General features: G+C 56.6%; 1 protein-coding gene and 1 long non-coding RNA gene across 6 annotated transcripts in view; one reads left to right on the top strand and one right to left on the bottom strand.

Moving 5' to 3' along the window:
- The window catches only part of LOC118913857 (uncharacterized), a 29,755-nt gene extending 11,104 nt beyond the window's left edge, over positions 1 to 18,651 (top strand). Inside the window, exons 3-4 of one of the 5 annotated variants that reach the window (XR_005025379.2) lie at positions 13,988 to 14,602; positions 15,518 to 18,651. This is a non-coding gene — a long non-coding RNA (uncharacterized LOC118913857). Of the gene's footprint in view, positions 1 to 13,987; positions 14,905 to 15,517 lie in introns of those variants that run through there. The other 4 variants (XR_005025381.2, XR_005025383.2, XR_005025378.2 and 1 more) reach the window with 4 other exon arrangements.
- NATD1 (N-acetyltransferase domain containing 1) lies at positions 1,586 to 15,482 on the bottom strand. The gene is made up of 3 exons (XM_036888169.2): positions 14,911 to 15,482; positions 7,575 to 7,693; positions 1,586 to 5,892 (listed from the first exon to the last, which is right to left on the bottom strand). The coding sequence occupies exons 1-3, from the start codon at positions 15,005 to 15,007 to the stop codon at positions 5,776 to 5,778; spliced, it is 333 nt and encodes a 110-aa protein (XP_036744064.1). The 5' UTR covers positions 15,008 to 15,482; the 3' UTR covers positions 1,586 to 5,775.
- Positions 18,652 to 21,301: the final 2,650 nt, after the last annotated feature.

Raw genomic sequence — 21,301 nt, 5'->3', positions numbered from 1 at the left:
GGGCAGTGAGGTCAGAGCCCACGGGCCTCTGGGCTGGTCCCTTCACAAAGCCCACCTTCCAGCTCAGCTACCTCTTCAGGAGGGCCTTCCAGGGCCCCTCACGCTGGGTGGGCGCCTCGCCTGTGCACGCCAGCACAGCCTTCTTACCGGGTGTGTGCTTTCCCACCCCCACCTGCACTGCGGGCCCCTGGAGGTGGAGCCCCATTGGCCCTGCTCACCCTTGTGCCTTCGCTGGACACACCATGGGTGTTCATCATAGGAAGCAGTTGGCTTTCTGGAGGGTGGTATCTGCCTGCATAAGGAGGAGAGCTGCCCCATCGTAGGCCTGCTCGCAGATCGGAATGAGATGGCCTGGTTTTCTGATCTGTCCACGTACTTAGTTGGGCTTTTTGTCTTAGATGGCAAGTGAAACACCAATAGGTTCTTACTCCCCGAGACTCCTTTCTCTAGATCCCAGAGTGACTGGAGAGGCTTGCTACTGTCCCATGTCAGTTTCTCCCCACATCTGACAGGTGCCTTCACCAGCCAGTCTCACTAATTCAGAAGATCGCTGAATCTTATCCAGCCCAGTCTCCCACCCAAGTTCGTGATTCACCACCTGCAAGCGTCTCGCTTGAGCTGTGAGCTCACACCGGCATTGGTGATGGCCCAGTACCTCCAAACATGAGCTGCTGCAACAGCAGGCATTCTGAGCGGGCTGGTGTTGGGCTCTGTCGTTCTCTGTCATGCTGGTCTCAGCATTTGGGATAGATGGGTTCGCATTATGGCAGATGCCCCACCCCTGGAGACAAGAATATCCCTTGTTATTTTGTCCCCACTGTCTGTCTGCTGGCACTCAGATCCCTTCTGCACCCCGATCAGAGAGGGACTGGGCACCTGTAGCCGCATTCCCCAGAGCCCTTACCAGCGGGTGGCCATTCATTTCTGTGGATGGGAGGCACAAGCAGGAGGCCAGAAGCAGCAAGTTCCTGGATTTGGGGTGTTTGCAGTGGCAGTGGCAGCAGTGAGCAGAGGGCAGGTGCTCCTGGGCTTCTTTGAGGCAGCGAAAAGCAGCCATGCAGCTGTGGCCTTGGGGCCCCTTGTGCTCCTGCAGCTCTGGCTCCTCCTAACACCTGGGGCATCTCACCCTCTTGCTTTTGACCCTCCAGCCCTTACACCAGTTTTCATGACCAGCCCTCTGCACTCAACCCCGTTTGAAGCAGGGGCAAGAAACCTGGCGCAGTTTCTGCTTCCCTGACTGCACATGAGCAGGTATTGTTCTTGGCGAAGGAATGGCCTCTGATGAACGGTCCCTCTGGTGTGGAAACCTAGGGTCACTTATCTGGCCTGACGAGCACAGAAACGACCTCATTGCTTGGGGCAAATGGGACCCTGACGTTCACAGCTCTCAGAGCCAAAATCACTGCTTCAAGAGCTGGGGTGAGGCCTCTTGAAAGCAAAGCTTGGGGATTTGATGGGCTGTCACCCCATCACTGATGGGAGCCACGCCACAAAGGCTCTGGTGTGGGCAGGCTGCCGGGGCCTGAAATCAGCAGGAAGAGACCTGCACCCTGCTCAAGACACAGGTAGAGAACTGGAGAGCATCTCTTGACAGCCAGAAATGAATCTCTTTAATATCTGCAGCTGTGAGACTGATTCAACTGCAAACGTGACCTTGAACTTGATCCTGCAAGTGGCAAAGTCACATGACTCCACAGCCTCAGCTGACCTCTGATGTGCAATTTAGGGTGTTTGTTGATTTGGGAGGAATGGGACCTTGAGAAGAGTACAGAGACATCTGGGTAGACTTGGGCAAATCTGAGAATCATCAACTAGGGAAGAAACAATGTGAGCGGTTGGATGGCCCATCTGCGTTGCCGTCACCACCCTGGCTCCACGGGCAGTGCAGGCTGGAGGAGATGTTATCTCCACGTCCACCCGGATCTCTGATGGGCCATGTACCTTGTAGCTCAGGACGGAACCCACCTCAGCCTTCCAAACGAACTGGAAGGTTGCCAAAGTGCCATCTGTGCATTGCTTTCCAAGGCCATCTGTTGCCTGAAGTGGACATGAGATCTCCCGACACTCAGGTGTAGTTCATCTCACAGAGAGGGCAGGAACTGAGTGTGGATCCTGGTCCCCTCACCTTCTGGCCCTGTGGGCTGCAGCCTAGGGCCTCCCCGCCAAGCCTGTTTCCTTGTCTGAAAAACAGGCCTAGGACTCAGGATCCCATGAACTGCTGCACCAATCAGCTGGACAAGCCTGTGCTCTAGGGGCCTGGCGACTGCTATGCCCTCTTTGGGGTGGCATTATGACCTCCAGGGTGGGAGCCAGGAGGAAGCAATCCTGCTCGGGGTCCCTCCTGTCCCAGGCAGCCAAGAAGCAGCCCTCAGGCTGGGCCAGAATGCTCTCACACTCCTGTTTTGGGAACGTTTGCGGGGGCTTAGCCCCAGGGACTGCATGGGTGCTCTGCCGCCTCCTGCTGGACCACAAGGCTTGGAGAAGGCTGAGGGGCAGAGGGACAAGTCCAAGAACAGCGGTGGATGTGACATGTGATAGCGCAGCTCTTCCTGGTAAATCCCGTCCAGGCAGTGGGCGGCCCACTGCTGAGAGTGTGGCCGTGGCCTCCGGAGGAGGTGGGAGCCGTGGTGCAGGGAAGGGATGTGGCTGGGCATGCACAGCAGGGCCCTGGAGCCCAACACCTGCTGTCTCACAGCCAAGCCCAGTGCCTCTCGAAGCCTCGCACTCCCTACCTGAAAGTGGGGCTGCGCCACCAGTTAAGTATGAGAGGCTGACCACCAGGGCAAGAGATGGGAGGAGAGCACCTGCCAGGCTTGCTGTCTCCTCTGTCCACCAGCCTGTGGCTCCTGAGCCTCCACTGCCTGGCTCTGCATTAGTAAAAGCTAAAAGGCGCCAGTGATCAGACTGCGGTGGGGAACGGTCCAGCCGGCCTGAGGACAGCAGCCCCTGGCTTGCAGGTACCCACTGTGCCTTTTCTAGCAGCAATCCTGGAGCCAGTGTGCTAGGCCATTATCTTTTATTGAAACGTACATCATGCAATCTGTTTAGGAGTTTGAAAAATAACAAAGGGTGTGGGTCTGGAGACACCCTGGCCCAGACACCACCTGGAATAGGCCCTGAGTAGGAAAGGCACATGAGTTGCCATCTATTTTGACCAGGCAGGAAAGAAACACACGTGAGACATGGCAGGAGAGCCCGTGGCCTGGGGGCTACTGGGAGGGGGCCCCGGATTGGCGGTGTCCCTCTGCTCTTGCCGGTGGTGTGAACTGGTCCCTGTGGCCTGCCTCCAGAGGAAGGGCTCCTGGAGCACCCTGGGGTGGGTAGGGTGAGGCTTGGGGCCCCAGACAGGGTAGCACCGAGGGCAGGCCACTGGCCATAGAGTCAGGCGTACAGGCTGAGGTGAACTGGGGTCTGCAGGGGCATCTGCAACAGACCAGGGCACCTGCCTGGGAGAGTGGGCTATGGCTGTTGCCTTGAGGCTCTGCCAGAGCCTGAGGGCCAGCCTGGCCACAGCAGCAGACACCCCTGCAGTGATGGCAGCAACAGTTTAAGGCAGCCCAGGTCACACCTGCAGGACCTGGGGACAGGGGTCCCTCTGAGATCCTGTGCTTCTCCTGGTTCAAGTACTGTTGTGCATGCTGGCTGGGCTCAGTGAGTCACCTGCTATTCGGACACAAGCTCAGGCTGGGGATAGGGACAGGGCTGCTGTCCTGGTGCCACCTGGCTCTTTGCTCCTCTGGCCTTCTCACGTGGGGGGCCTCCCCTGGGGTCCTGTGTGCCGCCCCTGCAGGGCACCCTCCCATGGACAGGTTGGGAAGGCACCAGGGCCAAGTGCCCTCCTGCAGCTGGCTCACCTCACCCTGTAGGCTGTGGAGGGACAGCACTAGCTTGCTGTGGGGGAGCTTTTCATGACGGGGTCTGTGCTTGAACTTGGGGAGGCATGTGTGGATGTGGGTGGTCCTGGAGAGGGAGGGAAAGGGGGTCCCAGGATGGTGAGGATGGAGCAGGCCCAGGCCCAGGCCCATCTGTCTATGGGGGCCTACAACTCACTCTGCTTCAGTGGGACGCCCCGAGGCCTGACGGCCCAGCAGCTGAGCCCACTTCCTGACAGCCACTTCCAGGCCCATGACACACAGCACAGTGGAGGCCCAGGGGCTTTCTGGGCTCCCCACAATAGGCCTTTGCAGATAGAGCTGAGGAGTACAGTGGGAAGGCAAGGGGTGCCCTCGGCCTTCTGGCAAGCTCCTGAGACCAGAGAGGATCTAGGCATGGGCCACGAGAGTGGGTGGGTTGCTAAGGATGGTGACTCGGGGGCACAGAGACCCCCGGTGGGCAGACCACCAGGCCTGTATGCACGTGCAGATGACATATTACTGCCACTGGGTGCAGAGGTGTCTGTGCAAATGCCTGGGGTGGGCCCTGCTGTAGCGGGGCAGGGACTGGGGGAGCTCAGTGCTGACACTGGTTGGTGAGAGAAACAGGCAACAGCAGGCCAGTTCCCACCACCAGTCAGACAAAGGTGCCCCCAGCATCTACACCTCCCAAGTCCATGCCAGCTGGAGGCCTGCGGAGCACGTCATCCCCAGAGATACGCTGTCAATCGGTGCCTCAGCTCCACAGGGAAGCAGGCATGGATGGGACCGTGTGGAGAGCGGCACAGGGAGGCAGGACACTGGGCCCTAAGCAGCCTCCAAAAGGAAGCTCCCAGGACCCCAGGACAAAGGCTGCAGGAGTGCACCTTGCAGGCCATTACCTGGAAGGCAGATCTTAGAGGGGCCCTGGGACCCTAAATAGGCAACAGAAAGTGCCCAGCCACTGGCTCACCACGAGAGAGAGAGACGCTCTGATGGCTGGTGGCTGCGCAGGAAATCCCTCTGCAGAAGTGCTTCTTCCTCCTGGGTGGTGAGGAGGATTTTCTGAGGACAGTTTGCCTCCTAAAGGGTCTTCTCTGAGAAAGCCCACTGACGGGGTGGCCATGAGGCCACCGGGGGTGGGAGTCCCCAGTACTGGGGCCACACTTGGGGCTGGCTCCTGGCAGTCGGGGACAGGGAGGGCAGCTCCGGGGCCCAGGGGCCTTGGTTTCGGCAGAGCTGACAGACAAGGAGGCAGGAACTTCAGGGAATGGCCACCGAGGAGCGAACACCCAGCACCCTCCCCAGCAGCCACCCGACCCAGCGTCTGGGTTTGTGTTTGTGCCTGGTCTGCCCATCACAGGCCTCACACATCGGGGGGGCTGCCCCTTGCCTTGGCCAGCCCCCTCATGGCACACAAGTCACAGGGCAGGGGCAGAGCCCATGGCAGCATGGCTGCGCCCCTTGGAGGTTGGCACACAAGGTTTCTTATTGCTCATCTTGGCTCAGGGAGCACCCTCCTCATCTACAGGATGGATGCAGATCTAGGAGGTGGCAGCAGGGGCTCCAAATCGCCTTCCTGTGATCACAGAGCAGGGAACAGCAGGTGGGGCAGATGGGCCACAGGGCTGCCCTGTCCACCTCTGGTCCTGGCCACAAAAGGCTGCAGAGGCCTCCTGAGAAGCCAGTGTCTGCAGAGCGGGAGCTGCCGGGACTTTGGCCACCCAGCCTCCCCTTGCCTCAGCAGCTGGACCGCTGCCCATCCTTGGCCAGCTGCCTCCAGAGGTCACAGATGAATGTCCTTACAAAAATAACTCTGACTCTGCCCCCTGTGGGGACCAAGTTTCCTGAGAGCCCACGGAAGGCTGGGCAAAGGCCACGAGGAGAGGTCTGCGTGGAGTATCCCCACCCCGCAGGGCCAGGGTCATGGCTGCAGGCGCTCCAGGTACTGAGGCAGGGGGTTCTCCTTGATGTACTTCTGGATGTACCAGCATGTGAGATGCGCCTTCAGGTCCTCCTCCACCACAAAGTCCAGGGCGGCCTGGCAGCAGGGCAGAGAGAAGAGCACCCAGTGTGGGACCTGCAGCCTGGGCTCCGCGTGGCCCAGCGGCCGCCTCCCCAACTGCCCCCTCTGAGCCACCTGTTCTCTGTTCTGCAAGAGGCAGGGAGGTGCTGTCCTCACCCCTGTACTTCAGTTGGGGAAACGGAGGCAGGAAGCTTTGGTACAGTGCCTGAGGCCACGTGGCATGGAAGTGAATGAGGACTGGACCCAGGATTGGGGTCCCAGCACAAAACAGGCAAGGCCTGGGCAGTCTCCATACTGGCAGCTGAGAGAACCCAGCAGCAATGTGGCCGCAGCTCGGAGTGTCTTGTACAGCATCAGGCAGGGACTGAACCAGTCACCCTCTGCCCCGCCGCATCTCTGCCCCACACCCCACCAATGAAGCCTGTCTCTACAGTGCCCCACCCTCCCCAGGCTTGGGGCTTTTGTTCACAGAGCGCTCCTGCAGCTCCCTTTCCTCCCACCCTTCATGTGGCGGCTCACTTAATGCCTCCTCCTGGGACCTTCTCCTCCTTTCTCAGTCAGGGGTGTCCCAGGGCTCCTGTAGCCCCTCAGGGCTTCCTGCACCCAGTGGAGATCACACTTAGTTACTAGAAGGGCCCCAAAGCCAGTTGTGGGGGAAGCAATGGGGGTACCAGTGTGTGGCCTTTGTGGCTCCAGTCATCTCCGAGCTAGGAGGGGGAGAGCAAGGGCCTGTCCGGTGTACTCGCTGCCCCTGCCAGGGTCTTCTCAGGATGCCATGCACACAGGTGGTGTCTAATGCTTGCTGGTACAAAGTGGGAGATGAGGGTTGGCTGATCTGACGAGCACCTAGCAAGGGGCTGGCTTGTCTGAGTCTCCGGCCCCACATGCCGAGCTGGCCTTTGGGTGTCTCGACAGCCACACCCTGTCCTGGGCCCTACGACCTGAGACCCTCTCTAGTGACAGGACTCCCATCTATTCTCCCAGTCTACAGAAAAGAAACTGAAGGCCCAGAAAGTGTCATGGGAGGCCACAGGGTGAATGCCTGTGCCTCAGCAGGCAGGGCTTCAAGCGGATCCCCTGGCTCCTGAGTGAGGGAGGGCATGCCCCTCCCTGGCCCACACCCTCACCCAGGGCAAGGGCTCTGTTTCCTCCTCTGTAACACGGGACAGCTGCTGCTGAAAGACGCACCCCCTCCCCCCCTCCATGCTGGGCCTGGGCAGCACCAGGTGGAGGGTGGAGGATGAGTGGGGGCCTGGGGCGGGGATGGACGTGGGAAGACAGGCAGGGGGAGAAACCCAGGCCACTGCAGGCAGCAGCTCCCTCACAGCCCAAACCTGCAGCAGAGCGATGAAGGGTGGGTTGTGGGGCAAGAACCACTTGAACGTTTGCTTATCCATTCTTTCAACAAGGGTTTCCTAAGCACCTGTCATCTGTGCTGGGACCTGGCCAGTGAGCTCCTGGCCCACAGGAGGTGACTGTGGCCCTGGAGGCTCACTCCACAGAACCCTGGGCCTGGGCCCAGAACTGCCACCACCAGCCAGAGAGAAGTGGCGGGAGGCACATGGCTCTGACAATAGCTTGTCCTCACTGCAGCCTGCTGGCAGGGTGGGCACCCGCTGCACACTGCCAAGAAACAGGCTGGGGTCAGCCCTAGGATGTGGCTCTGCTTGGGGTGGGCTGGTGACCCCACCGCCTACCTTGGCGAGGTGCTTGGCGATGCCACGTCCACGGTAGGCGTCAGGGACCTCGGTGTGCTGCAGGTCCACAGTGCGCTTGCCCACGTACTCATAGAGCAGGATGGCCCGATCGTGACATCCTGTGGGGCAGGTGGCAGCAGAGTGAGGCCCTGCAGTCAGGGGCTTGGCTCAGGCCCTTGGAGGCAGGCACTGGAGCTGGGTCCTGAATAACCTATGTGTGCCTCAGTTTCCTCACCCGTAAGTCGGGATATAATGAAACGCTCCTCCTGGAGTCTGGAGGGTTAAGGGAAGTAGTCTCTGAAGGTGCTCAGAGCAGGCCCTAGAACACCCCAAGTCCCATGAAAGTCTCCACTGTTGGGGTCTGTCATGGCACCCCAAGGCCCCCAGCACCCCTTCACCACCCAGCTCCTGTGTCCCCACCTGAGTGCACTCTGAGCTCTGGGAGTCCCTGGCCCAGTGCTGGAAGCACAGCAAGGCTCAGCAAGTTCCAGCTAAACCCCAACCCGAACGGACAAGAGGCCACAAGATGCATCGGGACCACCTGCTGACCCTGTGGAAGATCAGAAGCAGCACTGACATCTGTGAGAAAGTGATGTGGCACAGGATGCAGGAACAGACTGGCCTTTGTGCCCTCTCAGGCCTGCCAGGACTGGAGCACACCAGTCCACCCAAAATCCCGCTGGCAAAACATTTAACTGAAGTTCAAACCAACCAGTCTTTAGTTCCCCATCCATCTGAACATCCATTGAACTACACACATCCATCCATCTACCCCCTCACACACCTACTCAGCCATCTGCCCAACCAGCTGTCCACCCATCCGTTCCATTCAACAAGTGTTTATGGAGCCCCAGGCACTACTTCAGGCACTGGGGACACAGCTATAAACAAGCTGGACAAAGAGCCCTGCCCTCATGGAACTAGAAGGGGAGACAGAGACAGAACAAGGAAGCAAGTTGATGTGTGGCGTGGCAGGGGTCGGAGCAGGGGCAGAGGGGGTGCTGGGTAGGGACAGGAAGGAGAGGGAGCCAGCCAGGCCATGTGACGCCTGGTGGGGGCAGTGTTCCAGGCAGAGGGAATAGCCAGTGCAGAGTCTCTGAGGCAGGAGAGGGTCTGGCGTATCTGAGGGACAGTGAGGAGTCTGGGGTGGCTGCAAGGGCTGGGAGAGGGTGGAGATGAGGGAAGTGACGGCAGGTCCTGCAGAGCCCCTTAAGCTATCGTGAGCTGGGGGCCACATAAGGGTCCTTGGCAGAGGAAGGACAGGATGTGACGTGGGGTTTCACAGGATCCCTCCGGCTGCCAGAGAACAGAGTGGGGGCAGAAGCAGGGAGACCAGTGAGGCAGTTGCTGCGCTAGTCCGGGTGAATGGCAGTGAGGACTCAGGACAGGCAGTGGGGTGTGAGGAGTGGTCAGACACAGACTGTTCTGAAGGTGTAGCCAGCAGATTCGCTGAGACGGCTTGGGTGTGGTAAGTGAGAGAAACAGTTGCTGAGCTAAGGACACCTCCAGGGTTTATCATTTCAGAGTTTTAAGTGTGTGAAGGAAATAAGCCAGGTTTTGGCAGAGAAGGGCCATTTAGCCAGGGGTAGTCAGGGGATATCCTTCCAAGAAACCTCTGGGCTCAGAGCAGGAGAGTTAGTGGGTACAGCTAGTACAAAGGCCCTGAGGTTAGTGTACACAATGCACTGACCCTAAAAGAAGTTGTGTTAAAGCAAAGGGTCTTTCTCTAGTTTTTAAAAGTGGACTGTTATTTCATGCATCTTAGCTTCAAAGCACCATAGAGAATTCAATCCTAAATGCTGGGCACTTGGCCTGTGGGAGTGGGGAAAACTGACAGGCTAAGAGATGTAAGTGACCAGTCCAGGATCTGCAGCAAATTGGACACTGGGACAGGGTCCAAACCCACTTAGGAGGCTTCTAGTTCTCTACAATTCACCTCCCCATTTCCAGATGGGAAGATAGGGATCCAGAGACCCGAGTTCCACAGTGAATCCAAGGTGAAGCTCCAGGCCTCCAGACCCTCAACCTAGTCTTCTCCTGCCCCACCTCCATGTGCCTTTTTCCTCCTGCCTCCAGGCTTTTGCCTAGGCAGCTCCCTGTACCTGGAATGTCCTTTCCCTCTTCAGGTCCAGCTGACAGTGACCCCCAGTCCAACCTCCAGGCCACCAGCACCTCTTCCTCATAGCCTGACTGTGACTCTGCCCCCTGTCCTGGCCCCCCTGTGGCCCTCACTGCCCCTGCCCCGGCCTGGGCCCTGCTGTGGCCTCCGCTGCCCCTGCCCTGGCCATGTGGAATGGAACCTGGTCTTTGGCTCTGCGTCTGGGGTTAATTCAGCTCACCCAGGACAGCAGAGCAGAGATCAGGAGGCTACTTTGGGCCTGAGCAGGTTCACCAGTCAAGTTAGGAGCTGCCTGCCTACTCTGGCTACTTAACTACCCCAAGACCTTAACTCACTGAGGGCCTACTGTGTGTCAGGTAGGGGTTCAGGTGCAGGGGATGCAGCGTCCTCACAGAGGGAGACCGACAACATCATCATCACAATACAGGATTCAAAGATGACGAGTCAGATACAACACAGGAGAGAAGCAGGGGCTGCCGCTGTATGGAGGACACAGGCCTCTCTTCAGCAAAGGCCAGGATCTACAAGGAGATGTGGGGGGTGGGCAGTCCAGTGGAAGGACCACTAGGAAGATCCTGAGGAGGCTGTCTGGGGAAGGGTGGGGGCCTGCCTGCACCTTTGGGGAAAGGGCAGGAGGGAGCGGCTGCGGCTCCCACTTGAGGTGGGGCTGCCATGGTACAGGCCTGTGCTCAGCTCTCTCCACAGCTGAATCCTCACACAATCTTAGGAAATGGGCAGGGTTCTTACAGCCCCACTTACAGGTGGGGAAACTGAGGCCATAAAATGTAGTCACACAGCTTGGCAGTGCGTGGAGGTGAGCTCCGTTAGGAGGGCCTTCTGGCTGAAAGAGGAACAGAAGGGTGTCCAGTGCCCCCAGGGGGTCATGGCTACACAGGACCACACCAAGCCTGGCTGGGGAGGGGCCAGGCCCCCAGCGAACCATCTCGGAGGGCTTGGCCTGTGGCCCGGCATCCTGTCCCAGCTGTCAGGGCCCTGGTCCAGCCTCACTGGCCTCCTGGCTGTCCTGCATACAAACCCAGCTCTCCACCTAGCCGTGTGGGCTGCCCCCTCTGCCTGGAACACACCTCCCCCATCCTTATCATTCAATGTCACCTCCCGAGGCCTCCCATCAGCCAAGGGCAAGGGTAGTACCATAAGCTACCCTCCCAGCCTGGGCACCGGGGCCACCCCCATCACTAGTGTCTGGGCCACAGACCCTTTGATAACACTTATCTGTGCTCACAGCATCGTGGGCAGAGCCCCTGGGCACAGCCTTCTCTGGCCCCAGACCTTATCCAGGCTGGGTTGAATGAGCTGCCAAGACTCCCAGGCCTCAGAACAGCAAGTAGGTCATTATTTACCACCTGGGGTCTCAGGAACAAGCCAGGGCAGGGCAGGCCCAGGGTTCCAGTCCCAGTTCTGCCAGATGGGGCCAGTCAGACACCTGTGTCCAAGACCTCACCTGTCCTGGGACAGTTGGTATCATCCTCCTGGGCCTTGGAATCATATCAAGATCACAGATTGTAACTAGGCTTGAGAAATGTTAAAACTGCTCCACTAACAGAGGACTCTTCCCTGGATCTCTCCACCCCAGTACCCTCCACCTCACCCCACTCTCAGGGCTGAAACCCTAGGAAGTTATTGGGGTGAGTGTCAACAAGAAATTGTCTACCCTACAGGTGGGGAAGAAGAGCAGGGGTTCCAGGTGGGAGATTTCGGGTCTTTGTGGAGGGCATTGATGGCCACCATCTCTGCTCTGCCCTAACCAATCTGATGAGAGGGCCAGTAGGTCAAAACTCCTGTTGTACCAATGAAGAGACTGAGGCAAACCAGAGCCCAGGCCTTCTGCTCCATCTGGGAGCTGAGTTAGTGAGCAAGGACAAGCAGTGCAGGGGACAGGCCCCAGAAGCACCCAGCTGGCTTTTCTGGGTGCCTGCACGTGCACAGCCTGGTTTGGGGAGGCGTCACATGCTGGTGGCTCAGAGGTGGGTTAGGCAGTGGACTCGGCCTGGAGGAGCCAGGGGTGGGCAGGCCCTAGGGGTTCCCAGGGAAGTCCATCCCCAGGCCCTGCCAGTCCCCTTGCTGCACCGGTCAGCCTCCTGGGACCTCTGCTTGGCATCCCTCTAGGTGGCATCATGGGACACTATGGGGCAGGGTGGTCCCCACGGGGTACCTAGGCCTGGGATCTGAGTGCCACAAGACCTGCCAGTGCACTTTTAGCCCGGCTGCCTCCACAGGTGCTGCAGGCCAGAGCAGCCACTGACTCCGGGGCCTCCACTTTCCTAACTGGGAATGGGGGTCTAGGTGGGTGCGGAAAGCACTGGGATTCCATGGCCCCCAAGTGACCCTTCTTGCGGCGAGCACTCAGTGTGGCTGAGGTGGGAGAGGAGGGCAGGGAGGGGACTGCCCGGGCTGGGGCTCAACTCTGGCTCTGCGACCTACTGGCTGCATGCCCTGGTCTCCCCACCTAGCGTACAGTGACATAGGAGCTAGCAATTAAGAATCCGGATCTCCCACGTCCCCCAGCACTCATGTCAGCAGCCCATCTGTGCCTCCTACAACATCTGCCCAGGACCGTTGCTCCTACTCCCCGATCTGGATGAGTGCGGAGCCACCTCCCGGCTTCTGTCTCGCCAGAGAAGCCTCTCATACCTCCGCTCAGAACCCTCCAGGGCCCCCGTCTCACTCAGGGGAAGCCAAGTCCTCACGCTGGCTTTCACCCCTGCACCGTGTGTATCCCCAATTCCTGGCCTGGTCTGCTGGGGTCCTCCTCTCCAGTCTGTGCTCTCTGCCGCTCTGCAGGCACCCCAGGGACTGCTGGGCCTTTGCTCTTACTGCCTCTTCCACTTCAACAGCTTCCTGCTTGCCTCCTGGTCTGTACTCAAATGCCACCTTCCCAGGGTGGCCCTTCTGGACACCCAATTCTACACAGCAGCCCCTTCCTGACATGCCTTCCCTCTGCCCTGCTTTCTTCCTCACCAGGCTCTTGTTTCTAGAATGCTCTACAGTTTATTGCTCAGTGTTCTTCTAGTCCCATGAGTCTCTAGCACCTAGAACAGAGCTTTGCACACAGTAGATGCTCACTAAGGACCTGGTGGAATGAATCCCAGTTCTTCCAACTCTTGAGTTGCAAGACCCTGGGTGAGTCAGTGATTTCTACATGCCGCAGTCTTGTCTGTAGAGTAGAAGCAGTGTCTCCTCACCCCACCCAGTGATGTTCTGAAGATTAAATAAGTGGTCCATGAGCCGGAGTCCAGCACCTGCCTGGAGCACAAGGACTTACATGCAGCAGCTAAAGCTCACCCCTCACCCAGAGCCAGAGCCAGCTGGAAGCTCAGCAGCAGAGCTCTGCCATGTGGAAGGCCCAGGCCCAGGCCTGCCCCAAGAGCCCTGGGGCTGCCTCCCCTCTCAGCCTGCGTTCCCACCTTTCAATGGGCACAACAAGACAGGCTCCAGGGCTTGCCTTGCAGGTCAGCACACACTATGACAGGCTGCTCTCCTCCCCGGCTGAGGCAGGGCTGGGCTGAGACACAGAGAGCCCTTTCTTAGCTTGTATACATGCCAGACCTGCTGGACCAGGGCTACCCAGCCCCTGCCTTACAGGCTGGAGAGGAGCCAGTGGCTCCCCACTCCTCTCTGGCTTGGCTGGGGGATCCCTATTTGGGCAGTAGGTTCTAGAAGGGGCAAGTTTAGAAATACGGCTGGGCACATCCAGCTCTGACCATGGCTGACTCCAGAGGGGCAGCCCTGCTAACTTGGAAGAGAAAGGAAAACCCCAAATGTCCCTTTTCCTCCTGTCTCCTTGAGTGCTTAGGGCCTCCTGAGCCCCCAAGAGAAACAGAAGCCTCTCTGGAACCTCTGAAAAGAGGACTTGAAAAGCCACAAGGCCCTTCCCTACGAGAGTGGCCAGCCCTCAGTGTTGGCCAGCTGGGCCAGGCAGGCACCAAGGTCTCTGAAGGACTCACTTTTGTGGTAGAGGGTCACTGGGCCCAGGTGTGAGTTCTGGCTCTGGCACTTTGTGAAGCTGGGCAAGTCACTCCTTCCCTGTGGTCCCAGCCTCAGTTTGCTCATCCATAAGGTGGGTGGTACCCACATCACAGGGGTGTTGTGACAGAGAAGTAGGGGGGGACACATCCATGCCACAGGCCCAGGCCATGCCCCATCCTGACGGCCTCCAAGTGCAGGTAGGAAGAGGAGCCAGGCCAGGCACAATCCTATCCCAGGCCTGTCACGACTCACTGCCCGACCTCAGGTAAGCCTCTCCCATCTCTGGACTTCTGCCTTCCCAACTCAGAAATGGGCACAGCGTCTCTACTGCCATAGAGGGCCCAGCTGGGAGAGAAGAAAATGTTACTGATAGGGAGAGCATGGGAGATGTAAGTTCATGTTCCTGGATTTTATAATTTTGTGTTCTAAGGGGAAGGGGTGTAAGATGGTAAGTTGGCAGAATCTTTCTTTACAGGAAATTAAGACTTGGCTTTCTGGTTTTAAAAATAATGACCAGTCCATGTTTATGAGCACTTAATATGTGTAGCAGGTGCTGTTCTAAGCCTTTACTCTTACGGCGGCATTTCATTCACCTAACCAGCCCAGAGCGATGCACAGCTGTTACTCACATTGTAGAGAGGGAGCAGAGGCGACTGGGCCCAAGTCCCCGAGCCAACGGGGTATGCTCGGGGCATCAACCCCCCCACACCCTCACAGAGCAGACACCACTTTCTCCCTCAGCCCCAGGTCTGCAGAGAAGATTTTTCCAACGTTCTCAGGGCAGAAAAGCTAAGCTTCCCGGGGCAGCAAGGAGCCATTTAACACCCGGGGAAGAGGGAGAGGTAACGGCGGGCCCGCTCTCCGAGATTTCAGGCAGCAGCCCTCGGCGATGTCCGGCCCCGGAGGACAGCCGGCGGAGCAGGTGCGGGTCCCCAGGCTGACGCGCGGCTGGCGACCGCTCGCGTCCCGCCGTCCCTGGGGCCCCGCCCGCCGGGGGCGCGCCCCTCCCGGGCAATCCGCCCCGCGCGCCTGCGAGGGAAGCCCCCGGCCTGCCTCCAGAGCGCGGGGCGGGGCTGCACTGGAGCGGCGGCCGCCGAGGCCATCCCGCAGCGCGCACTCGCGCCCCTCACCCGGCTGCGGGCCGGGGGCGCGCGTCCCAACTGGGGGCGGCCTCGGCGGGTCCCGCTCCCTCCCAGACAAAAGGCGGGGTTGCGCCGGGCGCCGCGTTACCGTTGAGCCGGACGGTGAACTGACGGCGCCGGCGGTCGTGCTCCACGCGGATGGGGCAGCCCTGCTCCGGCGGCCCGGCGGCCGCCGCCTGCGCCATCTGCGCGCCGGGCAGCCGCTCGGACCCGCGGCGGGCGCCGGCTCGGCGGGGCCGGGCGCGAAGAGGGGCGCGGGCGGTCGGGGGCCGGCACGCGAGAGACGGCAGGCGGCGGCGCTGAAACTGACACTCGGCGGCGGCCGCCCGGAGGAAGGGCCGGGAGATCAGCTGTGCGGTCACGTGCGGTGCGCGGCCAGTGGGCGCGCGGCCTTTTTGTTTTGATACATTCCTTTCGCCTCTTAAAGGGGCTACGCGCCTCTCTGGCCGCGTTCCCCACGCCGCTGCGAACAAAACACCGCGCGCCACTCGCGCGCCAGGGCCTGGGTTCCCTCTGGCGTTTGCCCACCGGCCGCCCCGGGCGCCCCAGGGCTCCTCTCTCGGGAAGGTGTGGAGACGCGCAGGCCGCCCGGTCGTCCCCTCGCGGCCGCAGGGTGACGGGCTCCGCGGTGCGCGCGGCCAGTGCCTGGCGCGCCCTGGGAAGTGGCGGGGAGCGACTTGACCCCCGTTTTACAGACGCGGAAGCAGAGGCCCAGAGCAGTGCCAGCGCCTCGTGAGTCGCACACAGCTGGGCCCTGGGAGGGCCGGTGCTGCTCAGAGATGATCTGACAAGCCCTGTTGGGGACGGGGGTGAAGTGCCACCTTCTCCCAAAGGCAGAAGCGCAGGGGAGGCTTCGGCGATGACTGCGCCCCACTCCGCAGATGGGGAAACTGAGGGGCAGGGACTTGCTTGAGAAGTCACAGGACTGCGGGAAGGAGAGGATTATTCTCTGAGAAGGGACTCGACCAGCCTACGTCCAGTTCCATCTTTTTCGCACCAGAAGCTACAGTCCCTCTCATCCACAGCTGTGCGCTGAACTCCGTGACTGTAGGTCACTGTTTACTAGTTGGTTAATTAAGGTGTAAGCTCCTCGTTCACTCCCATGTGACCACCACCCAAATCAAGATAGGGAACACTTGTGGTTCTCTGGGCCCTTCTAACCGGTGCCCCATCCCATGAGGTAACCTATCCTTGACTTCTAGCGTCATTGACTCATTTGCTTTTCCTAGAACATCATAAAAACAAAATCATGTAGTACTGTCTTGCCAATGGGTTTCAGCCCCTGGCAAGTTCACTATGGATTCAATGTCACCAAAGAAATTGACAGCAAAACGTTCTTGGGATGAAAGGGTTATACCCAACTTTATTTCCAAGTGGCAGGTCAGTCACTAGAGTCCCATTCACTCAAAGTGAGTCTGCATGCAACAAGCTGGTCTCTGCCTCTGGGCCCCTCTGTCCGCACAGCCGTCCTCTGGGCCTCTCTGCACAACCATCCTGCACAGCCGTCCTCTGGGCCCCTCTGTCCTCACAGCTGTCCTCTGGGCCCCTCTGCCCACACAGCCGTCCTCTGGGCCCCTCTGCATAGTCGTCCCGCACAGCCATCTTCTGGGCCCTTCTGTCCACACAGCTGTCCTCTGGGCTCCTCTGCCTGCACAGCCGTCCTGCACAGCCATCCTCCGGGTCTCTCTGCACAGTCATCCTGCAGAGCTGTCCTCTGGGCCTCTGTCCTTGGCGCTGCCAGCACTCCAGCCTCTGCTCTGCTCTCCTGCAGCCTTGCAGCCCTGCCACTGTGTCATGCCCAGAGCACTGGGCAGAGCTCTTCATATAGAGTCAACAGCCATGTATTGCCCACAGGTGTGCAGTGAGCTAGTCAACCACAGGAATTCTCATTTTATCCACAAGTACCTACTTTTTAGTGTCCAGCTTCCTTTTGTTCAGCATTGAATGTGTGAGATTCATCCGTGCTTTTGTGTCTTCCTCATCACTCAATAGTATCCCATTGTGTGCTAGCCACACACCTGTTGATGGACATTTGGGTTGCTTGACTATTTTGACTATTTTGAATCAACCTGCTGTGGACATCATTGAACACATCTTTTGGTGTCCTTATTGTAGCATGCCTCTTGGGAGCCACCAGGAATACACTGTGGATCTCATACAAGGTGTATTTTTACTATTAGGAGAAATTGCAGACCTTTTCTGAAGTGGCTGTACCATTTTACACTCCTATCAACAATTTTGAGAGTTTCACTTGGTGTCACAGTGTTTCCAGTCTTTTTTAAGTTTAGCCATTATGATTAGTGTGACATGGGCTTTCACTGGCTTTCATTTGTATTTGCCTGATGACTGATGGTCCTGAGCCTTTTCCATATGCTCCTTGGCCATTTGGGTATCCACTTTTGTGAAAAGCTTGTTTAAGTATTTTGCCTACTCATTTTTCTTCTTTTTGAGTTGTTGGAGTTTGGTTTTCAGTCCTTTGTCAGATATTACTGAGAATATCCTAGCATTTTTTTTTTAAGCAAGTGTCTTATTATAGAGTTCGAAAACAAAAGACGGCTGAGGTGTAGGTCATTATATACAAGGAGACAGAAAGGGATTCTGGGGTCAGAAGGGGCCTTGACCTCAGCTGAGTCAGGGCTGGCTGCAATCCTGAGCAAGCAAGATGTGACCTTGCATATGTCTCAGGTGACTTCTTTTGTTTACAAAGTACTTGAGTAGGGTGGGGAGGCCAGAAGAAGTGTCTGGAAATTCCATGAACAGGACATGCCGTGCCCCATTTGGGCCTTTGCATCTGGTGTTGTCCAAACATCACCTTCTCTGGGAAGCCCTCACTGGTGCTTACCAGCCAGCTTGGGTCCAGGGAGGCCCCTTATTGAATAAGTCTCTGGCAGGGTCCAGTGCACACCAGGCCCATCCTAAGAGCCCTAGATCCTCCCTGTTTTTGACTCATTTCTTTCTCTCCTACTTTTGAATGTCTATTAATTTGCTGGAGTCTTTAAACCTTGCATAAATCCTTTGTGGAACAAGCCTATGGATCAATAAAAGAGTAAAGTGAGCAATTGATGTCTGCTGAGTTGAATGGACTTGCTCTATCTTTTGACCCAGAACATGCTGGTCATGAAAAAGACTTCGGGGAGGGGTGAATCAATGTGAGACCACTGAAGTTTGAAAGCAAAGTGGAGTCCCAGTAGTCTTGGAGGAGATGGGCCCTGGGTGTTGAAAGCACCTATGGCTCGGGCCTGGTGGGGCTGCATGGATAAGGATATCATTTATTCAGTCAATTATCTATTCATTTAGCAAATATTTATTGAGCATCTACTATGTAAAGTGCTATTCTAAGGGTACACAACAGTGAACAAAGCAAAACAAGCTCCTTGCCCTTTAGGAGCTTATGTTCTGGAAGAGAGGGAGATAATAAAGAAATACATAAATACACGGTCCATCTTGTGGGGACAAGTGCCCCCGAGAGGGATTCGTCTGGGAGGGTGTGGGGCAAGACCCTGGAGGAGGTTTCCGGCGGGACGGCCAGGACATAGCTCAACTGACTTGGGGTCTTTTTAATGACAGACTTGAAGCAGGTAAGGGAGTGAGTCAGGAGATATCAGGTGGCGGGGAAGGAGTGGTCAAGGCAGAGGACAGCCAGTGCCAAGGCCCTGAGGAGTGTTTGAAGAACAGGGTGGGGCTCTTAGCTTTTACTCTGAGCCAGGAGGGAGCCACAGGAGGATTTTGAGGATACAGTCTTAGGTTTTCTTGTGTTTCTTTTTAATGCTGGAAAATTTCAATCTTAAATGTAAATGGAATAGTAAAATAAATCCCAGTGTACCCATCATGGGTGAGGTTTTTGTTTATTTAAAAAATTTCAAGTGGTATTTAGTATTTATGTGCACTAAAAATGATCCCTTTCTTCATGTAGTTTTGACAATGTATACAATGTCATGTGGCTGCCATCGGAATCAAGTCATAAAAGTTTTATCACCTCCTAAACCACCCACCTCTATTGTCTTGCCTTTTCTAGTGTCATATAAATGCAGTCACACAGCTCATGGCCTTCTGAGCCCACTGCCTTCGGTCAGCATGACACCTTTGCTTCGGCCAAGCTGCCATGTGTGTTGGTGGCTGTGTGTTGGTGGCCTGTTCCTTGCCGTGTTCTGTAGGATTCCATGGAACTGTGTAACAGCCTCAGTTGTGAGGACCCAGGGAGGTGTGGGCCATGGAGAGGAAAGGAGAGAGGCAGGGGACCCCTGCACCAGTCCAGACAAGCAGTGACAACAGTGGCCATATCTGTTGTGCTGAGCACTGTGGTTCTCACAGAAATGCTGCATGGAAGGCTGCTCATGGGCTTGGCACTGACACCTCCACCCTTTGGAGGGGAGGGAAACTGAGGCCCCATGAGGAGGAGGCTCCCAGGAAAGTTAAGTGACATATTTAGAATTTGAACCAGTCTGTCTCCAGAGCCTTGCTCTCAATCCCCAGGCCTCAGTTTCCTCATCTGTGAGATGGAGTTGACAGGTATGAATAACTCCATCGGGTGTCCAGGTGTTATGTTGGAAGCTGATACCTGAGTAGGCCTGGCCCTTCCATCCTGGTGCTGCTGTGTGACTCCAGGCCAGTCACAGGCCCCTCTGGGCCTCACCTTCCCTCCTGTAGTGCTGGGCAACCCTCAGGTCCTCAGCTCTGCCAGGCTGTGTGGATGAGTGTGGGTAGGCAGGTGGGAGGCCTGCCCTGGTCACCAGCCCAATGTTCTTAGCAGTGAGCCCACCCCCTGGCCCCCTCTGGGCCTGAGACACCCCCATGCCTGTGACAGAGCCATTATTGTTTCCTTTCCTGATTAGATGCTTGAGGGGGTACTCATTTTAGAATTTCTGAATAAGCTGAAAAATATCAAGAAGACACCTGCTAAGCCTGCCACTGTTCAGAGTCTGGCTGTGTGTCCTCCAAGATGCCGTGTTCTTACAGCCATTCATTCATCCACTCTTTTATTGGCTCGCTTGTTCAGTGTTTGTCAAGCAGCTCTCTGTGTTCAGGGTTCTGGGAGCACAGCAGTGAGGAAGGCAGGCCGAGCTCTTGCTCGCCCGGACTCTGCAAACCCATGGTGTTCTTCCAATGAGAGTGGAATCAAATCATATACATTGTGTGGTAGATTTTTTCCCCTTTTAACAATATACTGTAAACATTTTCCTTTGTTAACATATTGAAAACTACAGAACCATTCTTTTAAGAATATTATTTAATTTTTGATTAGGTTTGTGTTCATGTTTCAAAAACTGAAACAAAATATACACTGGCCCTACAAAACATTCTACCTTCTGCTCCTGTTTCCCGTCTTCCCAGTTCTCCCTGACACATACAGTGAAGCATTCATTTTTACTTGCTTCCTATTCATTTTTCCAGAGTTTTCCATAAACAAAAATAAATACAAATATATATTCTTTCTTGCCATTTTTTTAACCCCAAAGTTAGGAGTATCACTTCACAGAATATCCTGGAGCCTGGACATCCCCACCTTTCTCTACATAGTTTCCCATTGATGAATATCATGACGTCATCAACAGACAACAAGGCCTGACCATTCTCTTAGACACAGTCCTTTATTGGTGGCTACGTGGGTCATTTCTAAATATAGCATGTTTGTCTCAGCCGCTGAGTCCTCCATTTAATGGATACACGAATCATCTAACCAGCTCCTCATTGTCGGGCATTTAGGTCAATTTCCAGTTTTTCACTGCATTTAGATGATGCAGGAGATATGTGCTGATGAGTTAAGAGCAAAAGGTTATGATGGCAGTGAAATGATTCAGAAACATTATGTCTCTAAGTATGTCTAAGGGGGAGAGACAGAGGCAAAGAGAAAGGGAGCATGTGGCCCTGTCTTAACAATGCCAGCCCAGGCTGCCTGTGTGCTTGAAAATTTCCATAATAAAAATTTGGGGAAAAGAAGGAAAAACCAGGGGGTAAAACAAAGCATACATGGGTGCTAGATATGGCCCCTGGTTTGCCACGTGTCATTTAGCCCCATTCACCCTAGTGCAAGATGGGGGATCTGAGGCCCAGAGGGCAGAACCAGTGTCCCTTTTGGAGGCTGATTCATTTTGCCACCTGGTGTGAGAGCAGGGATTGGGCTGGTAGGGATGAGGCCTGGCTGGCACTTCTGTCTTCCTTGTCTTCTCTCTCTCCTGTACCAGAGCCCCACGAGAGCGGGTCTGTTCTAGCCCCATTTTACAGAGGTGGAAACAGGCCCAGAGAGGGCAGTGACTTGCACATCAAGTTGGGGAGGGAAACTGGTCCTCTGGACCTCCCATTTTCCCTTGTATCCCAGAGCAAGAGCACTGGCTGTGGAGCCAACAGGACTAGCTCCACTGCCAGCTTTGCTGTGTGACCTGGGGAACTCACCCAACCCCTCTGAGCAGTAGCTTGTGGTAAGGAATTAATGAGGTGACATGTGAGAAGGCTCCTGACCCACTGCCTCATGCGTGGTGGAG

This window comes from Manis pentadactyla, chromosome 4 (genome assembly GCF_030020395.1).
Source record: "Manis pentadactyla isolate mManPen7 chromosome 4, mManPen7.hap1, whole genome shotgun sequence".
Taxonomy (NCBI): domain Eukaryota; kingdom Metazoa; phylum Chordata; class Mammalia; order Pholidota; family Manidae; genus Manis; species Manis pentadactyla.
This window is presented reverse-complemented; position numbering and strand designations above follow the sequence as displayed.